This window comes from Rattus norvegicus, chromosome 2 (assembly GCF_036323735.1).
Source record: "Rattus norvegicus strain BN/NHsdMcwi chromosome 2, GRCr8, whole genome shotgun sequence".
Taxonomy (NCBI): Eukaryota; Metazoa; Chordata; class Mammalia; order Rodentia; family Muridae; genus Rattus; species Rattus norvegicus.
Window position 1 is genome coordinate 174,292,818 of NC_086020.1, and position 18,902 is coordinate 174,311,719.

An 18,902-nucleotide genomic window follows, 5' to 3' on the forward strand; every position below is an offset into this window, starting at 1 on the left:
CTCTACAGATTGGCCATGCCCTGGGTCTCTGGAGCTTTGTTTGCTTGCTACTTAGTGGAGGAGGGCTCAGCCCACTGTGCCTCCATTCTGAAAGCAAAGTGGCTGCACCAGCCAGAGAAGTGAGCCCAGGGGCAGCAGGCCTCCGCATACTCTGCTTCAGTTCCTGCCTCTAGTTTCCTGCCTTGGCTTCCCCACATTATGGACTACAACGTGTAAACTGAAATATGCTCCCCAGCTCCCACACTCGATGATTTAGTCATAGCAATAGAATCCATGCGATGACACTATGCTTATGTTGATCTGCTCTTCGGATTTGTTCTCTTTTATTATCTTCTTATAATTTAAATCAATTTGTAAATTTAAATATATTTTGATCATATTCTCTTATTCCCACAAGTCCTACCAGAACTCCTCCCCTCCCTTCTCATCCAATGTTAAGTTGTTTCTCAACAAATGAACAAAACTCCACTACAACAACAAAACAACAACACCAAGAGCAACAAAATGATTATACTTTTGGTTTTTTTGTTTTTGTTTTTTCTGGTGAGGCTGGGCTGACTCTCCATCTATCATTCCATATCTTACCTATTTCTGGGTTTTAAGTACTTGTAGAAAAATGACCGAAGTCAGTCTTACTGTAATTGCGGTAGAATATGAATGGCAGTTGGGTGTGTGTGTTGAACTGTACGGATTTATGCAATGAAGTGAGGCTAATACTAAAAATCCTGTTTAACTTGAGTTCATAAAGTCCTTAAAAAAACACACACACACAGTTTTTGGAAGATTGTATTCAAAGCCAAGCATGAGCAAAATATTTAGTTTGATATTCCATTGTGGAAATGAATATGACCTTACACTATTTGTTTATTATAAGCATCCCCAACTAAACAATTGAGTGGTAAATAGGAGGCCCAAAGCTGAAAGCCTTTCCAACCAGCAGTCAAGCTTTCTGGAGATTTTAGGCACGTTCCTTGTGATTTTCTATTGCTTCGTATTGTTTTTATTTCTTTTCCTTGGTATTTTAAATAACAAAAGGAAATTTCTTAAAGGTAATTTAGTTAACGTGGGCACCAGAGAAACCTGCAGTGGCGGCATTGTAGTTCAGTTGCCACGAAGAGAGTAAGTCATCTACAGTACAAGACATTGCGGTGCCCTTATGACGTGTTCAGATATCAGGGAGGAACTTGGGCAGGAAGAGGAAAAGATTGATTTTGCTCACAGTTTCAGGTGTTTCAGTCCATCATGGTTTAGAGAAAGCCACTCAATTATGGCTGACAGGAAATAGAGTAGGACAATGCCCTTTTCTTCCACCCAGACCAATCTATCATACTTTGAAGATCATAAAGCTCTTACAAACCTTTGACATTGAGGTCGAGGGAATAAAGAAAGAATTGAGAACACAATGTTCTTGGTTAGTTAAAAATTGTACATTATAAAATATACCAGTATGTCATAATTAGTAAAGTTTTTTAGTAGATTTGAACTTAAATTTGTTAAATTGTAGTAATTCATGAATACAGAAACTCAGTTTGTTAAATAATGGGCAAAAATTTTGTAGTTTGAACATAGCAACATGAGTTGCTATGAGTTCCCTGAGTTTTTGAGAAGTAACTGAACATTTCCAATTTCAATGAAAGAAATTAAAAGTTGCCAACACTCATGTTCATATTTCTTATGTATAATATTACACTCTGTAAAACACATTCTCTCTCTGCCTTTGTTGTTGTTGTTGTTGTTGTAGCTAAAAAGTTATTTTAAACTGATCATTACAAAGTTATCTCCCTTGGTGCTACCATCTTGTTCAACATTGTATCAATATTCTGTGCATAAATCACCCTTCACATGTGGAAAAAAAAAGTTGCCAACACTGTTCTATACTAACCACGTGTCCACGACACGTAACAGTTCTGAGGCTGGGCCATGAGTGCTTTGCCTATTGCACCAGGGTTCAGGCAGAAGCAGGAGCATCATCCTTGGTAGAACGTTCAAGGTTTGCCTAAGCCGAACAAGGTCTTGGGATGTGTCTCCACGGTAGAATACTTGTCTGGCATGTTTTGAACCTCAAGTTTGATCCCAGCGCCACAAAAAATAAGCGAGAAGATAAATTAATGAAAAGAGATGATTCCAGGTTAGGTGCACACCACATAAAATAAGTTCTATTCTAGCTTCAGTGAGACTGCCAGCCCCAGAGCGAATGAATCAATGAATAAATAAATAAATATTTTGCATATTACCATAAAATGCACAAGTGATTTTTGAGTGTAGAAAGATATGATGTATTAAAGGATTTTGAGTGAAAACAATTGAAATAAATAAATGACTCTCTGAACTCCTTTCTGATACTAACAGCATAGGTATACATGTCCATGCTGCTTTATTAATAAAATAAGAAGTGTTTGGTGTAGTAATTATTGTCAAGAATGGTTCGAAAGCTCTTTACTAAGTTTAGGTTATAACATGTTAGCATACCGCACTGTAGAGGTTTTAGTGGTTTATAACTATAAACTTATAAATTTTAAACTGGAAATCTTTTATTCTGAAGGAACTCTCTGTATCCCCTATGCTCCTACCAGGTAGAAAAATCTTCCACTGTGTTCATGATGAAACTTGTACTGTGGCTTTATGTTTCCGTTTTAAAAGGTATCTTCAAACCCCACTGTATCTATTTAGGTTCAGGATTGGTCTACGTTTATTCTGCTCTTCCCCAGCAGTTTTTATACCTGATTGTTTTCCTGTGCACTCTTAGGGAAAACCAATAAGAGCATCTATGTTCCTCATGGCCATATTGTCGTATGTTTTGTGTTCTAGTTAGGGTTTTTGTCTTTAAAAAAAAAAACCCACAAACTACAGGTATACATTTTTAAAACTGAAATAAAATTTGTTTAAAGATTTGTTTTTGTTCATTATTTTTATTTGAATTTTTTCTCATTAAGCTATATAGTAACTTCCAGTTAAAAATCAGGATTTTATAATGTATCATATAGAATATAAATTATTTTTAAGCTGAGGAATGTTGAAAATAAAATAGAACCAAGTAAAGAGTCTGAATTATTTACAGGCCAAAGGCTTAAAGGTGCATTTCTCCAGCACAAATATTAAGTTATGAAATGGGAATTTCAGTTTGCCATAAATCTGCCTGCCATCGCAGCTTAAAGTAAAGTAGTTTTGCCCATCTAAAGCAACATCAATTTGCCAGTCAGTGCTTCATGTATCAAAGAGTGTTCTGTGAAAATATCAATATCATTGGTTAATATAAATGAAATTAATTTTTAAAGCTGGGCTAAAGGTTGACATCTGAAAAATTGCATTACTTTGCAGAAGAGAAATTTCTGTCTTCTAGTGAAATTTCAGGTCATGAGGGCAAGTAATTTTCACAATCTTCAATGGGAGCCAGTGAAATATGAACTTCATTGTCACCTAGCCCCAAAGCGATAAGATAAAATGAGCTGATACATCATTTGCTGGGGTTTTATCATCTCCCTCAGTAATTGGAAGAGAAAACATAAGAGTGTGTATGTTTGTATGCTTTTCTCTCTCCCCTCCCAACTGCCCCATCATCCACACCCAGGCTAAAGCCATTTTAGCCCAATCAATACAAAGGTCATACAGCACTTTTTTAATATATTTTTAATTTTTCATGCTGACTAAAGCTGCCAAGTAGAACATTAGAGTAATGAATATATTTAATTGAATTTGTCATCCATGAAAATGTTAAGGAAAATGCTGTGCTTCATCCTAGTACTAGTATCAGGAGAAAAATACATAAATGAAAGAAATTAAATTATGAGTTATTAACTCATAACTAATTTGAAAGGTAATATTTGTTCATATTTATGGCTTTCAGTTTTGTTACTGTTTTGCCTTGGGGGATTTTAGGAACATTCTAAATGTTATAGTCAGCTATAACAAAAATCCCCATTTTAAAATCACTGAAAGCAACTGCATACTCTGTTTCTCAAAAAGTATTTATATTTCGCCATTATTTTATATATTTTGCTTAGGAATATATTCTTGTTTGTGTATAAAACACTAGATGTTGCATGGTTGGTTATTAAACATGAAATTCTTAAGACAGCTTGAGTTCACTGTTATCAGGGAAAGTGGAGGCCATTGTGATATTATTCCAGAGACAACTGTAAAGTGTGAAAAGCATGGCCGCTATAGTGTGAATAATTAGTGTTTCACTTCCTCCTCACACTGCAGCTGTTACGTATGCATTGACACTTAGTACTGAACTAATTGAGAGTGCTTTTCAACATGTGCTTTGTTCTAAACATACTTTGAATATTTGAATATTTTTCTGGGCTCAAATTTAAGACCTATGGCTATAGTTTATACTTACGTTCAATAACTTTGGGCCATAGGGAATATCCTCTTAACATTAAGTAAGAGTGCCGTTGTACCTTGATGGCATTAGTTTCTGGATAATACACTAGATTGAAAACATCTCTCTTGACAGAAAATATGTCTAAATAGTTTGAAAATCATTTTATTGTGGAATTCCAAATACTATGGCTGATTTTGTGCTTCTTATTGCTAAATTATTCAAAAGTCAATATTGTGTCATCTGAGTGAGTAAAACCACTTGAAATTAGGAAGTGTTTAAAAGTGAATGCAGCTAGACTAGTTTACTAGTATGTTTTTTAAATGGTTCTTAATTTCAGTTACATAGACTTCTGCTTCTTGATTTTTCATATATACAAATTTTGGTGTAACTATTTCCTATTTTTTAGATATTTTTCCATTTAAATTTTCCCTCCTAGAATAATGTTAAAGCATTTAAATTTTACTGAAAGCATTTTGTTTGTAACAAGGCCTCCTGTCTTTGCTCCTTTACTAGAGTGAAACAAACATAGCTTTAAATATTAAAAACTTATTTTTTAAGTATAAATAAGGTACCATCTAGTTGGACTAAAAAATGTAGGGTTCTACTTTTATTCTTTCTTGAGGATGAGAAAACAATGTTTTTGGTGAAATGAAATGCTTTACATTGAAGCTAAAAATGACGGCATCATGATAAGAGAATTTCTGATATAGTTATAGGAAGATGTATGTAGAGTAGAAAAATACATGTATTTTTGCAGAATATGATATATATCCTTTCATAGAAGCTACATTTGGTTTTTAATAGGAAGAAATTTAGTATGTATTTTATATTATATGTAAATACTGATTTTTTATTCTAACACACTCACTTAAAGATTTAATATGTTAAAACAAATTATTTTTTAAGTTGAATTCACTAATAATACTAAAAAAATGAAACAAAGTGGTAAGAATTCAGAGAGAGAGCTGTGGGCTTAGGCTTTCAAGCTATTCTAGACTCAGGGTCATAACTGCCGAGCAATGGTAATGATACGGTTGCCATGGCAACTGATTCATTGGAGGGCTAGACCTCTGTCTAGGGTGCTGTCAGTATATGTAGAGTTCCAGTGAACAGAAAGTCCCAAAGAAGGGTCTGCTTCTACCTAATCCAGTTTTAATTGAACTCTAGAGACTTTGAAGTGAAGCCTCAGACCAGGCGCACAACTCCTGTTCCAGGAAGAAATGAACCTTGTGTTCAGCCAGGCCTCGGCTGCCTTCCAGTGCTGACATATCTTCCTAATGAATACTTTCAAGAAATGTTATTATCACAATCTCAGGTAGAAATTCTTTAGCTAGGAGAGGCTCCATTTCTATTTTAAGCTACAAGTTGGCTATACCAGTATTCCCATTTGTTACTTTATTTTAAATTAGGCTGTTGTTTTTTGGTTTTTTTGTTTTGTTTTTTTTTAAGATTTTAAAATTTGAGTCCTTAGACAATTGTATATAATTTTCTGCCTTTTCTGATTTTTTGAGTTTGAAGATATTATGTGACTCTATATTAACTTTGGAAGCACACCTTCATACTGTCACGTTTGGACACACACACAGCACCACTGGTTTCAGGTTTTGGAGTGCGTTTTAGGTGATTGAAACATACAGATGAATGATGAGCCTCAAAGATAACGATGGGCTATAAAACAGAAAAGGTAGATCGGGGGTGTGAGATCTGGGGATTCCAACACTGCGCTGCTTTATATTTTAAACGTATCCAACAATTTGACAAAAGCCTAAGATTTTATAAGATAGAGTATACGTATAAGATAGAGTATAAGTAAGTATACTTATGTCATTTAATGTAATTTTCAATTATGTTTGTTATATTAAAACACATTTTCAAGGAGGATGGCGCTGCAGTCTAGGTAGATCTTTGAGATGACTGCACTATTCAAATCAACAGAATATACATGGGATTTTGATGGGTCCTAAAGCTACCGGAGTGTATTAGAAATGTTGGGGCTGGGGATTTAGCTCAGTGGTAGAGCGCTTACCTAGGAAGCGCAAGGCCCTGGGTTCGGTCCCCAGCTCCGAAAAAAAGAACCAAAAAAAAAAGAAATGTTAAGGACCGCATGCTAGCATTCTTGTTCTGTTGGTGAGTGGACACTCTAGACTGAGGTGACTGGCCACGTGACTGTCTGTGCAGTGCTGGCATCATTGCTGTGAGTAGCAGGATGCACCAGAGATTTCTGTGCTTAGAGACTTGGAACTTTCACACCAGTGTACAGCACTTCTCACATGTCACAGTACTTACAGGACTCTGTGTTCTTTATTTAGGTTCTTTAATGTTAGTCTAAATAAAGGACGGGAAGTGTAGTTTATTACGTTTTCATCAAGTCAATTCTATTCTAATCACAACCCCTTTTTCTTTAGACACAAACCATTGACTTGTAGTGCAGAGAAGCCTTGAGTGCACGGTCCTCACCCCTCCGCCTCCAGGTGCTGAGATTCTGTGTGCAGCACAGTCCTGACTGACTGGAGATTCTGTGTGCAGCACACTCCTGACTGACTGGAGATTCTGTGTGCAGCACAGTCCTGACTGACTGGAGATTCTGTGTGCAGCGCACTCCTGACTGGACAGTACTTTTGAAGACTATGACAATGTGGAATGTAATGGGAGCTCTGCACTTTAGAATAGACTAGACTCTGCCACTAGCTTGTGGAGACTCTGTTTCAATATTTAACATGTCTTTACCTTGCTGTATTTTACTTATGAATAGAATCATTAAATATAGTATTATATTTATAAACTATATAATGCAGAATATGTTCTTAACAATATATTGTTAAGGTAAATCCAGGGTAGTTAACGCATGTGCATAGAAACTATTCAGACAATAAATGGCTGGATATTCACTTTAAATTAGTAGATAGAACTACTTGTCCTAATAAATCAGAAAAGTGATATTTATGTATGTAAAGAGTTATTTTCTCAATATTTCCCACTAATCAAAATTCTCTTAAGATATCATTTGTGATCCATTTTGAGAGAGAGAGAGAGAGAGAGAGAGAGATGAGAGATGAGAGATGAGAGATGAGAGATGAGAGATGAGAGATGAGAATATGAGAATGAATAGCAAAGCAAAGCATTGGAGCCATTGTAGGGCTTGGGCCACCAGATTTCACTCAGCCATTTTAAAAATGATGTTTCACGCCATTGTTAAGGTTGTAGAAAAGGTGTATTTGAAGGTTCCCTGAACTAAAGCTGAGATTCTGTCCTTTAAAGCAAGAGAAGTGAGACTCCAGCAAGTACCTATTATGACTTGAGATAAAGAACTTTTGGAAAGTTGGGGATGGTTGGTTTTGCTAGAGAAAGTGAAGTGAAAATCTCGGGCTGTATAGAAGATAAGAGGAACTGAATCCTAGACAGTGCAGTAAGCATGCAGCTTTGAGGTGTGGAGAAATATTCCAGGCACAGAAGGAAACAACAAAACAAAACAAAACAAAACAAAACAAAACAAAACAAACAACCTCCCCCATCTGTCCTTTCTGTTTCTTTCTCTGGACTTTGTTTGCCCTGCTATTTGTTGTGGAGATGAGAACTAGAACATTTGTTGTGGAGATGAGAACTAGAACATTTGTTGCCAACTTCAGAACCGAGAGATGAGTACCTATCTGGCTCTTTGAAGGTTCTGTAGAACTTTTCAAAGCTGTGTCTGTTTTCTAACTCCCTGTGTACCAGAAACAGAGTACTTCTTACAGAAAAATTGAAAAACAAAAAAACCCAAAAAACTGAATGAAGTAAATTTTTTTTTGTTTTTCTTTTTGTAAGACACTGCATCGTTCATTGGAGAATGTGGGTTGGTTTTAGTTCAGGCCTGTGAAGTGGACGTGGACAAGGGTGGGCTGCGGCGTAGCCCTCCACTTGTTAGCTTTTCTTTGGGGTCGTTTTCATTTTTGCCTCTGTTATGTGGTATCATAATCACTGCTGGGTTTGTTTGTATTGTTTAGTGGCACTTGAGTTGCAGAAATTTATCTTAATTTTTGACTTAACTGAGCTCATAGATTTTTATCAGCCTTTGATAGGAATGACATTTGATTTTCTTGGAGAACTGCTGAATCTGGCTTCCTTTCAGACTCTCATAATTAAGATTTTGAAATGATTTTTTTGAAAACAAACCTTGAGTAACAAGGCAACAGAGTGGTTTAGAACTAGACAGGCTTACCTTGAATTGGGGAAGCACTTTAGGCAACTGTGACTGTCACTTGAGATGGTAGGAGTTGTAACAAGTTACTCTGACAGCCGCCCACTGCAGGAGAGATTGTACTGAGCTTAATTGGCAGGGTTATGTTTAGCTTTGACTGACAAAATGATACTTAACCCCTTATACAGTTAATCTTCCTGCTTTCTGATTTTTTTCCTTACTAGTGAGCTAACACACATTTTTAAAGTGGGTAAAAGGCACCCCTGGGAAAATTGTAGTCACATATGTAAAACCATTGTTATAAGTGGCCAAAAGCATATATGGCATTTATTTGAATTCTTACTTTTGAAGTTTTATCTAAAATATTGTTTTTCTAAAAAGATTTTAAAATTAATCAGTAAGGCTACATATATTTCCTGAGAAATGATTACTTTGCTTTCAAAAGCCCAAATACATAATTGTAAGTAGAAATTTAATAATTTCACTCTACTTTTTCATCTAAGTTGCCCTTTCACTAATTAAAACCCATTTTCTTCCTTTCTTTCCAAACTATGTCATTATCTACTAAATTATTTTTCTTAGAAAATTTTTAATAGAGCCTTTTCTGTTTTAATTGGAGGGAAACAGCACTAAGAGAACGGAGCACTGTGACTTAATTGGGGTTACCTTTTCTCTTACCAGATCTTGGCATATACAGAAGGTCTGCATGGAAAATGGCTGTTCACAGAGATAAGATCAATCTTTTCTCGTCGTTATCTTTTGCAAAATACAGCCCTGGAGATCTTTATGGCGAACAGAGGTAATACGTTACAGAAGTACATTGTTAAAAAGCTAACTTCCCCCATTTTGGGTGTCATTTTTGAACACACCATATTGTTTCTCTTTAGATCTGATCTGTAGTTTACCCTCTGCCCCGTTGACCTCATCTCTTAAGTCTCACTGATTGTCACATGATTTTTATTCCCTTCCCCTTCCATCCTCTTTAGGATAATTTGTAAGTCTTTTGTTTCCCTGACTATCTCACAAATTGGGGCAGTGCTCCATAAATACGAATACACTGAGGCCTCACTGTTGCATCCGCTATGAAGTTTCCATGTCTTGAGCATTGCCTTGATTACTTCTAATAAGTGGCTGCATTTGGGGACAAAATATAATCAAATGATTCATATGTTTATTTTGTCTTTAATCTATTCTATTTATTTAAAAAGTCAAAAAAAAAGTACTAAGTTGTCTGTTTTTTAAAGTTGAACTAAAGTTTTGCTTGTGGATTTAAAATGTAACTCAAGGGGCTGGAGAGATGGCTCAGCGGTTAAGGGCACCCGACTGCTCTTCCAGAGGTCATGAGTTCAATTCCCAGCAACCACATGGTGGCTCAGCCATCTGTAAAGAGATCAGATGCCCTCTTCTGATGTATCTGAAGACAGCTACAGTATACTTATATATAATAAATAAATAAATCTTTAAAATGTAACTCAATGAGATACATCAAGACTGCAAGGGTAAAGAAGTTGAACTTGTGGGAAAATTTTGTTTGTGAGTGGAGCCCCACAAGGGAAATATATAAAACCTGACGTCTTTGTTACATTTCTAACTTGTCTATATGTAGGCTGATGGTTTCTTATCTGTTCTAAAATCTCCATGTTTTAAATCTCCACATAAAAGCATATATGCAAATATTTCTCCCTCTGTAGTAGCATACGTTTTCAGAGAATATAAGCACATTTAGGGGACAAGTGTTTTCCCTTCTTATAAGCTCCTCTACAACCCCCACAACTTTCTAAAATGCAAGCATTATTCCTTTATTTAGGTGAATAAAGGAGAGGTTGGTTTACACCTTATTTCAGTCTGCCATGTCCAGTAGTGGCAACCTTCCAGCACTGACCACTTGCTCTTCTTCATTCATTTTCCTTCCTCATAATTCTGTAGACACCCTTGGGTTTGTGTGTTTTCTATCATCTCTCATCTTACATAGTCTTCTGACATAACCTATGATTTATTCTTTCATTCCTCCCCTTATTTAACATAAGATCGGGTATGTAAGGAAGCCCTATTTCAACATTACTTGCACATAGCATAACAAGATACTTTGTATGTGCTTAGTGAGTGGTCTGTTATTTGCTTAAGACTTGTTAATAAATCCATTGTTTAAAAGGTACAACAACATAATTAATTTTTTTCACTTTGAATATTTTTTGATCAAACAGCAGACTACCTTCTGGATGAGTTTGTAGCATGGATGTGATTCTGATACTGTTAATATATGTATAAGATTTGAGACCCTACAAATTAACAGCCTATAAATTTTACCATTTTATGATTATCTTTTTTAAAGATAGATATTTCATATGACTTTTAAAATTAACATATCAAAGGTATTTTATTGCTAGTTGATTCTTGATACTATAGTCCATATATAATTATCTAAATTGTTAGAAAGCATTTTAAGTTTGCTTAAGAACTGTAGTGAAATCTTTCCTTTCTAGGTACAAATGTTAGTTGACATTACTATACAAAATAAAAACATGAAAATATTATAAAGAAAATTTATTTCTAATGAATTAATATAGAATAGATTATTTCTTAGCTATATTTGTAGCTTTTAATAGTAAGTATGTAGCTTTAAATTTTAATTTAATTTCAATTTCACTTTTGTTTTAGTTTAAATAATTCTAGAAACTCATGCAGAGACATTGGAGTTCTGAGCATTGAATGTGTATCTTCACAGTTGTCCCTGTATAATCTCAAGTTCATGTTAGACAAGGAGGCAGTTTTTACTTTTTCTGTAACTACTGTTGAAATAGCAGCAGAGTCTTTGAATGAAACAAATATGACCTGTAGAAGATCACTACTACAACATTAGAATGTCATACCAATTGTATTTGAGATACTTGAACCAAGAGAAAATATTCTATTGAATCAAGAAGTCATTTTTCCAAGAAGGATTTTACTACATTCTAACTTTTAAAACTTACTTGTTGTAGTTGCTGTGATGTTCAACTTCCCAGACTCTGCTACAGTAAAGAAAGTGGTGAACTATCTACCTCGGGTTGGTGTGGGAACCAGCTTTGGATTACCTCAGACCAGGTACTGTGTTATCTGAAAATATAAATAAATAAAAGGAATATTCTGATTAAGTCTTGGTAATTAACATGTATTAATATTTGTATTTGTTTTGAAATGTCCCCTTCTAATTTTCGTTTCTTAATAAATGGTGGTTATTAGAGTTGTGTTATGTTTAATTAACTGAATCATAATAGAAAAAGGTGCAGTATCCCTCAAAGAACATATTTGCAAATACTATAAGAAAACGGTTTCTAACTCTCCCCCACAGCATTTGTGTGTGCATGAACACACATGCGCGTGCACGCACACACATGCACACGCACGCACACACACACACACACACACACACACTTCACTTATGCTTCTTACTTTGACCTTTGGGGAAAAGGCATACATTTCTATGTGAAACCACTATATTTTAATCAACATGGCAAAACCCAGAAAGATAAATAACATTCATATATTATTCAGATGTAAAATGAATGGAGTGTTGCATACAAAGGATTTAAATTGGTACAGGCACTTTGGAGCCTCTTGGCAAACAAAGTAGCACTTCACATCATCAAATCCTACTGCCTTATAACCCAACTGTGTTAGTCCTAGATATACTTCTTGCAGAAATACCTATTCATGTTTACCACAAAGCGTACATAGCAGTGTTCAGATGAGTACTGTCTATGGTAGGCTCAAACTGAAAACAAGTTCATTGCATTAGGAAAATAAGTAATGTGCTGTGTCCATACAGTAGAATCTATTACAGTGAAATGAGCAAAGATTTGGCACATGTAGCGACAGTGGTGAATTTAGTGATGGAAGCAAAGACGTTTATGTAATATTTTGAACCAATAAACCTGACTCTAGTGCCCGAGGTTATTGTCAGGTCATAACTCATTTTTGGAGAGTGGTAGTTCATGAGTCCCTATTAAAAAGGCTTATGACAACATGTTGCTTATGTTTCTTGCCTGAGATGATGGCTGTCCAGTGTATATATTTTACATAGTCTCATCAAGAACATACTCTTGTGTTGTATAATAAATGCTTTGGGGGTTGGGGATTTAGCTCATTCGTAGAGCGCTGCCCTGGGTTCGGTCCCCAGCTCTGAAAAAAATAAAAAAAAAATAAAAATAAAAAAAATAAATGCTTTGAAGGGTCATAGAAAGAACTACTATTTTATCACACTGGAATCTTTTAAATTGTTCTTAAACCTTTTTTTTGGCATACTTGGGATAACTCATAATTTTGGGTTGAATATTTTTTAGTCCTTCAGTGTTTTTATCAGGCTCCTATTGTTAATTTTGAAAATGAAGTAAGCCCAAAATTAGAATGAAGAAGAAAACAAGGTTAAAAGCAGACCTTAAAGTTCTTAGAAGCTATTAGCGAAACTAAAAGTTGATCTTTTGAAAAAATTAAGATGGACAAACACATAGAAGTCCCTAGGTAGACAAAGGAAAGGGACATTTAAACAGTCCCTGAACATAGCTTTCCTCGTGTATCTTGTTTGCTTTCTCCTATCAGTGCTGTCTGGTTTTTAGTACACAGAATAGCTCATGGTATAGGATTAGGAGAGTAGAGGAGTCTTTTCATTGAGGGTTGGTAAGCTAGCTATGTTGACTATTATTTCTCTCTATAATTGATTCTCTGCTAATATAGCTGAGTTAACATATTTAAAAGCTGGTGAAATGCAAACATGCGAGGTTTTCCAAATTAGTCGGAAAGTGTTTATGAGTAGAAAAGAACAGTTTCCTTTTAGTATGCCTGATTTGTTGAGTAGAAGCATTTTATCTTAGTGTTTTTTTCTGGTGCTTGGAATCAAACCTAGGTCCTTGAGCATTCTAAGCAGGCAATCTACCAGTGGGCCATATCTCTGCCCTGAGCTAGTATTTATTTCTGTTTATTTCAAATATTATGGTAATAGCCTGTCACAGATGCAATTGATAAGTTCTGTGCCAATAATGGCCAGGCTTAAGTAGGAGTTTCCCCTGGAAGCAGGCATCTTTGTCGTCTGCCTCAGTTTCTCAGCCGTCTCTATCCGCTATTTCATAATTGAATACAGAACATGGGAATAGCTTTCTGCAGAGCAAGCACCCAAGAGAAAGTGATACAGAAGTCTCAGAACCTTATGTGACTTACTGTTGATAGTAACACTGTCATCTCTGCTCCATTGTATTCACCTCAAGTAAGTCACTAAGAATAGCTCAGCTCCCAGGAAAAAGATTAAGTACCAGTTCTTATCGACTTTTTAAATGCCTCAGTTTATTACTTTTATATGAAAATGGCGAAGGCCCTATATAGTTGTTTTACACTATCAGAATTGATTTAGACTATATAACACCATTTCATGAACAATTTCATGGCTATGACATGACTCACTGGCAGATTACTTGCATAGCATAAGAATGGCATTGGGTTCAATCCTTAGCTATATATAAGCTTTTTCTACTGATAACTATTTTATAAAAGTTTTTTTTAAATCCCCTCTAGATGTTGTACCTGGGACTCTTTGTAGTGTTTTATCATTGAAAGTTAAAGATCTTAATTCATTCATTAGTTTCTGAAATAGATTTTCAACCCTTAAATTATGTCAGAGACACTCAGCAATGTACTACATAGACACTCCATTGCCCATAGATGCTCCAACAAATATGTGGACCAAGTAGCTGTAGAGATGGGTTTCTTTGGATAAACTGATTAAATGTATCCCAGTGAGACTGTTCTGTTTTATCTCAAGAAACAACCCGTTCAGCATTGAAGGAGGAGACGGTTTTACAGAAGCCTAGAAACAAGGCAGAGCTTTTATTATTCTGGAAAATTTTTAAAGGGCAACTAAGGGTGGGAACTTAGGAAGTGAGCGTTGAGTAGGAAATAAGAGGCTGATGTAAAAGTCCGATTTCTGACAGAATGGCAGTGGTAATTAATGTTAGTGGAGAGAGGCATCTGATGGGGAGTTGTCGGAAATATAACTTGGAAGATTTGGAGACTGATGAGAGGGTTCAATGTGTCTACTCAAGTCTCAGCTTGAGCTCCTGAAGTTAACAGCACTAGAGAAGCAATGGTTGCGGAGGGCTCTCATGCTTTTGTCTCCATGGTTGAGATTATAGGGAGGAAGCAGAGAAAATAAGCTTGGCTTTAGTTATACTGAAATTGAAACCCAAAAGAAACGCTCAGCTGTAAAATGCTAATAGGAAACTAGATTCCAGAACATATCTAAAACAGTAAGTAGAAACCTGGCAGTTGGGACTATGCGTCCTGTGCATGAGATTAAGGAACCGTAGTAAGCTGTGATTTCATCTGGGAGAGACTAGAATGGCAAGAGGAAGCAGGCTGCATTGCAAGGATTGTCACCATTAGTTGTAAAACTTCTAAGACCATTGTAATTAAGACAATAATTTTCTTACAAATGTTAACTAGAAAGCAAGTAGGAAAAAAAGGAAGGAAGGAAAGAAAAACAGAACCCCCCCCCCTCAACGAACAAAACATCTGAAGTACAGATCCAGGGGACTGTGATGCGAAGGGTTGGTAGCCTTTCCATACAATTAGATCTGACAGGAAGTCAATAAGACAGACGAAACAGGGCCTGTTGCATTTCATAGCCGCTATTTAGGGCTGCAGTGGTTTCATGTGGATTTACCCACTCAGTATCCACAAGCTGTACTCAGTTAATAGTAATAAGCAAAATTCTGTTGTTTATGAGGTTTTCAGTTTAGATATAACATTGCACTTGAGGACATTAGACAAAAACATGTGACTTATCAGCCAGTGACTTAGAATTCTTCATGCTGTGGGGTTTTTTTGTTTGTTTGTTTTTTGGTTTTTGGTTTTTTTTTTGTTGTTGTTGTTGTTGTGTTTTTTTTAGAACATCCAACATGTAGGAATATGGTCCATACATGCACAATACAAATTTTAAGACTTAATATCGTTATTCCATAAGCCTAAAGGCTTCATTCAAGAGTCATTTGAGTTTTCCCACTCACAGGAAGTTGTTTCTTGTCTCAGCACTTGAATTTTTTACCCCTTACTAAAAATTAGCCAAGAAAACACACCTTGGGTGCCATAGTTATTTTTCTGTTGCCATGACAAAGTACCATGACCATGGTAACATAAAGGAAGCATTTGATTTGTCTTCTAGTTCCAGAAGATTAGAGTACATGACCATCATGGTACGCAGCATCAGGCAGTCAGCATGATACTGCAGTGGTGGCTGAGAACTTACATCCTTATCCGCAGTAGGAAGCAGAGAGAGACCTAACTGTAAAAGGAGTGGGCTTTTCAACAAAGCCCTTCCCCAGTGACACTTCCTAAGCAAGGCTACACCTCCTAACCTCTTCCAAGTGTTCAAATATATGAGCCTATGGGGCCAATCTCATTCAAACCACCAGAACAGACTCTAGCAGCGACCTTACAGTGAGGCACTAAAAGTCATGCAGGAAAGAGTTTTTCTTATCTACTGTATGTGGCAGCCTTCAGAGAACACCTAGGTTTGGAGCTTTGTTCTTTCATGGGGCAGCCATGCTCTGCCATCCATTCTTAATGTTTTTGCCAACCCCCTTGCCTAGCAACTCCCCTTCTCATAGGACTGAAAGGGTAGTGATTTGAGGCCTTAGTAAATTTTTTCAATAAGTAATTACTTGACTCTTGGCAGTGGGTAGAACCATGGGAATACTGACCTCTTAGACATGCCATTAGATGTTTTAATTGATCCTACACATCCACACTCCTTCCCACCCCTGTTTCCCACTCCTCTGCTGGCCAATTGTATCCGAGTACTTACATTTCTCTAACTGGGTCTTTTTAGGAACTACAATAAAAAAAAGAAAAACAATAGTTCCTGTGTTCATTCTATCGTATAGATTATATGCACATCTCTTTTCCTTTGTTACAGGAGCTGAGAAAAATACAATATTTTAAATTATACTGTATATGTTTACTCTTTAAGGTACAATTTATAAAGCTGATAATGTGTGAATACAATTTTATGCATTTTGTAGAGTCATTGACTATAGAGTTTTAATCAACCTGAATGCAACTCAAATATTACAACTGCATACACCAGTGAGCAGAATGTAAATAGTATACTTATTGCTAGTACAAGTCATTTGGTATTTTCCCATAGTAGTTTGAAACATTGCTAGTATTCATTGATCTGACATGGATACTAATTTTCAGAATTATGGGTTTCATTAAAAATTTTGAGTAAGTACAGACAATGTATGATTTATTATTATACTATAATTAATATTAAGTTACTTTACCTCAAATTCTGTTCTTTGCAGGCGTATTTCTTTAGCCACTCCACGTCAACTATTTAAAGCTTCAAACATGACTCAAAGGTGGCAGCACAGAGAGATTTCAAACTTTGAGTACTTGATGTTTCTCAACACAATAGCAGGTAAATTAAATTCACACCTTGACTTATTTTAAGTAACAAGTGTCCATTGTGATATACTTAGATTACTTTTATTATCAGCATAAGTAGGTTATTTTTATTGCTGTTTGAATATCTTATGAAAGTATATTCCTAATAAAATTTGCAACTTCACATATAAACAGGTGGCTACTTGAGAATTAAAAATTTCCAAAAAGAAAAGAATTTACAATTATATAGTATCAAATAGGACTACTGTGAAATAGTAGAAATGAAGAACAGTATAAAATTCAGAACCTATTATGTTAGAAATAAGTTATATAATGAGACAGGTTTGATACCTAAAGAAATATTTATATTAAGACCCATACATGAAAATGTAAAGATTAGCTAACCCTTACAAGCTGTATAATCATGCAATATGGAAAGTCATCCACTGGAACTGCTTCTTTGAAGAATAAAGTGTGTCTATACTTTGCACCTAGAATAAGCAAACAGGAAGCCTACTAGAATGACATTTGTACTTCATTTCAACTAACTGACATGGTATCTTTTGAGGCACAAAGATATACAAAAAGAGAATGGTTTATGCCCAGAGAAGTTACTTTACTTACCAACATAAGTACATGTTGAATGTCCCTTATTCTCAGGTTTGAAATGTATACACAGGCTAGGAGGTAAGCATTCAATCACTCAGATCCAAAGTTCTCTGAAGACTGAAACTTGGTGCCAGATTTCAGATTTGTGGTTTAGAGGTTCTTAAACCGTGATTATAGAACAAAAGAATATAGATTTTAAACATGAGTAATAAGAGAATTTAAGAAGATAAAGAACAAAGCTTCCATTAGTCATGTAAAGATGTTATTGTGACAAAGGAAGTCAGGAGGTCAGAAATTAGACTGTATGAAGCTGAAAACATGAGCAATCACACAAGGATGGGAAATATAAAGTATAGTATCTGGAGAAAAGTCAGTGGTGTAATTATGTTCTCAAAAATAAATGTGGACATAATGCAAATTACTTCTCAATATAAGAAAAGTTGATTTAGCTTAGATGTATTGTGGTAGAGTATCCTCAGTCTGAGTTATCAGGCAGTTCACTGGGAAGGGTTGGAAAGGTTTTGAGAATATGTGTTATTGGAGCTATAAAAAATTATCTTGAAGCTTTTAGGTAAGTTGGTAAACTGGAATAGAGAGATTAGGTGAAGGGCAAAATTAGGGAGCCATTACCTGTAAATGTAGTGAAGTCCTTCACTGGAGAGAGGACAATAGCTTTAATATAGGAGTTTATAAGCAACAGCCATGCGACATAGAGCTGACTAGAGGTAGTACGTAAATGAGACTAGGCTGGCTTCTACTCCTCAGTGTTGGCAGACTGTTGCCATTAACAGAAATCATTGCCACCCGTGTCAAATGTCCTACAAAGTAAGGGAGAATTAATGATTATAAGCTGGGTAGTGGTGTGGTGCACACCTATAATCCCAGCACTCTGTGGACAGGGCCTCTGAGATCGAGGTCAGCCTACTCTACAGTTCCAGAACAGCCAGGGCTACACAGAGAAACTCTATCATGGGAATATAGGGTAGAGGAAGAGGATAAGGCTTTGGTGCTCGGGGACTTTGTGTTACTTGATGGGGACTCATTTTCAAAGCCAGCATAAATGGTTGATTGTGTAGGTGGAGTCAGGTATGAAGTCAGCTGTAGATTTCTAAACCGTGATAGGACAGGAATGACAGGTAAAGGCAGCAGGGAGACACTGAAAAATGAAACTAGGAAGTATGAGTTCAGTTATGATGGAAAGGAATTCAAGGCCTCAGGGGAAAGAATTGCTGTCAGTGAAGATCCTGCTTGAGAAGTGGAAAAAACAGAATATTGGGAAAAGTGGATAGTCAAAGGGCTCACATTTGTGTTTTATTAACTACAGGGAAGCCATCTCGTAGTTAGTTAAGGACAAGACTTGAATAAAGTATGAAG

The 18,902-nt window shown here is 35.9% G+C and overlaps 1 protein-coding gene across 5 annotated transcripts in view; it reads left to right on the forward strand.

The window, feature by feature from the left end:
- The window catches only part of Lrba (LPS responsive beige-like anchor protein), a 581,207-nt gene that overhangs the window by 373,488 nt on the left and 188,817 nt on the right, over window positions 1–18,902 (forward strand). For all 5 annotated transcript variants that reach the window (XM_039102651.2, XM_039102649.2, XM_039102652.2 and 2 more), the window contains 3 exons: window positions 9,186–9,303; window positions 11,486–11,588; window positions 16,838–16,953. In XM_039102651.2, the coding sequence (XP_038958579.1) occupies window positions 9,186–9,303; window positions 11,486–11,588; window positions 16,838–16,953 (337 nt within the window). The remainder of the gene's footprint in view (window positions 1–9,185; window positions 9,304–11,485; window positions 11,589–16,837; window positions 16,954–18,902) is intronic.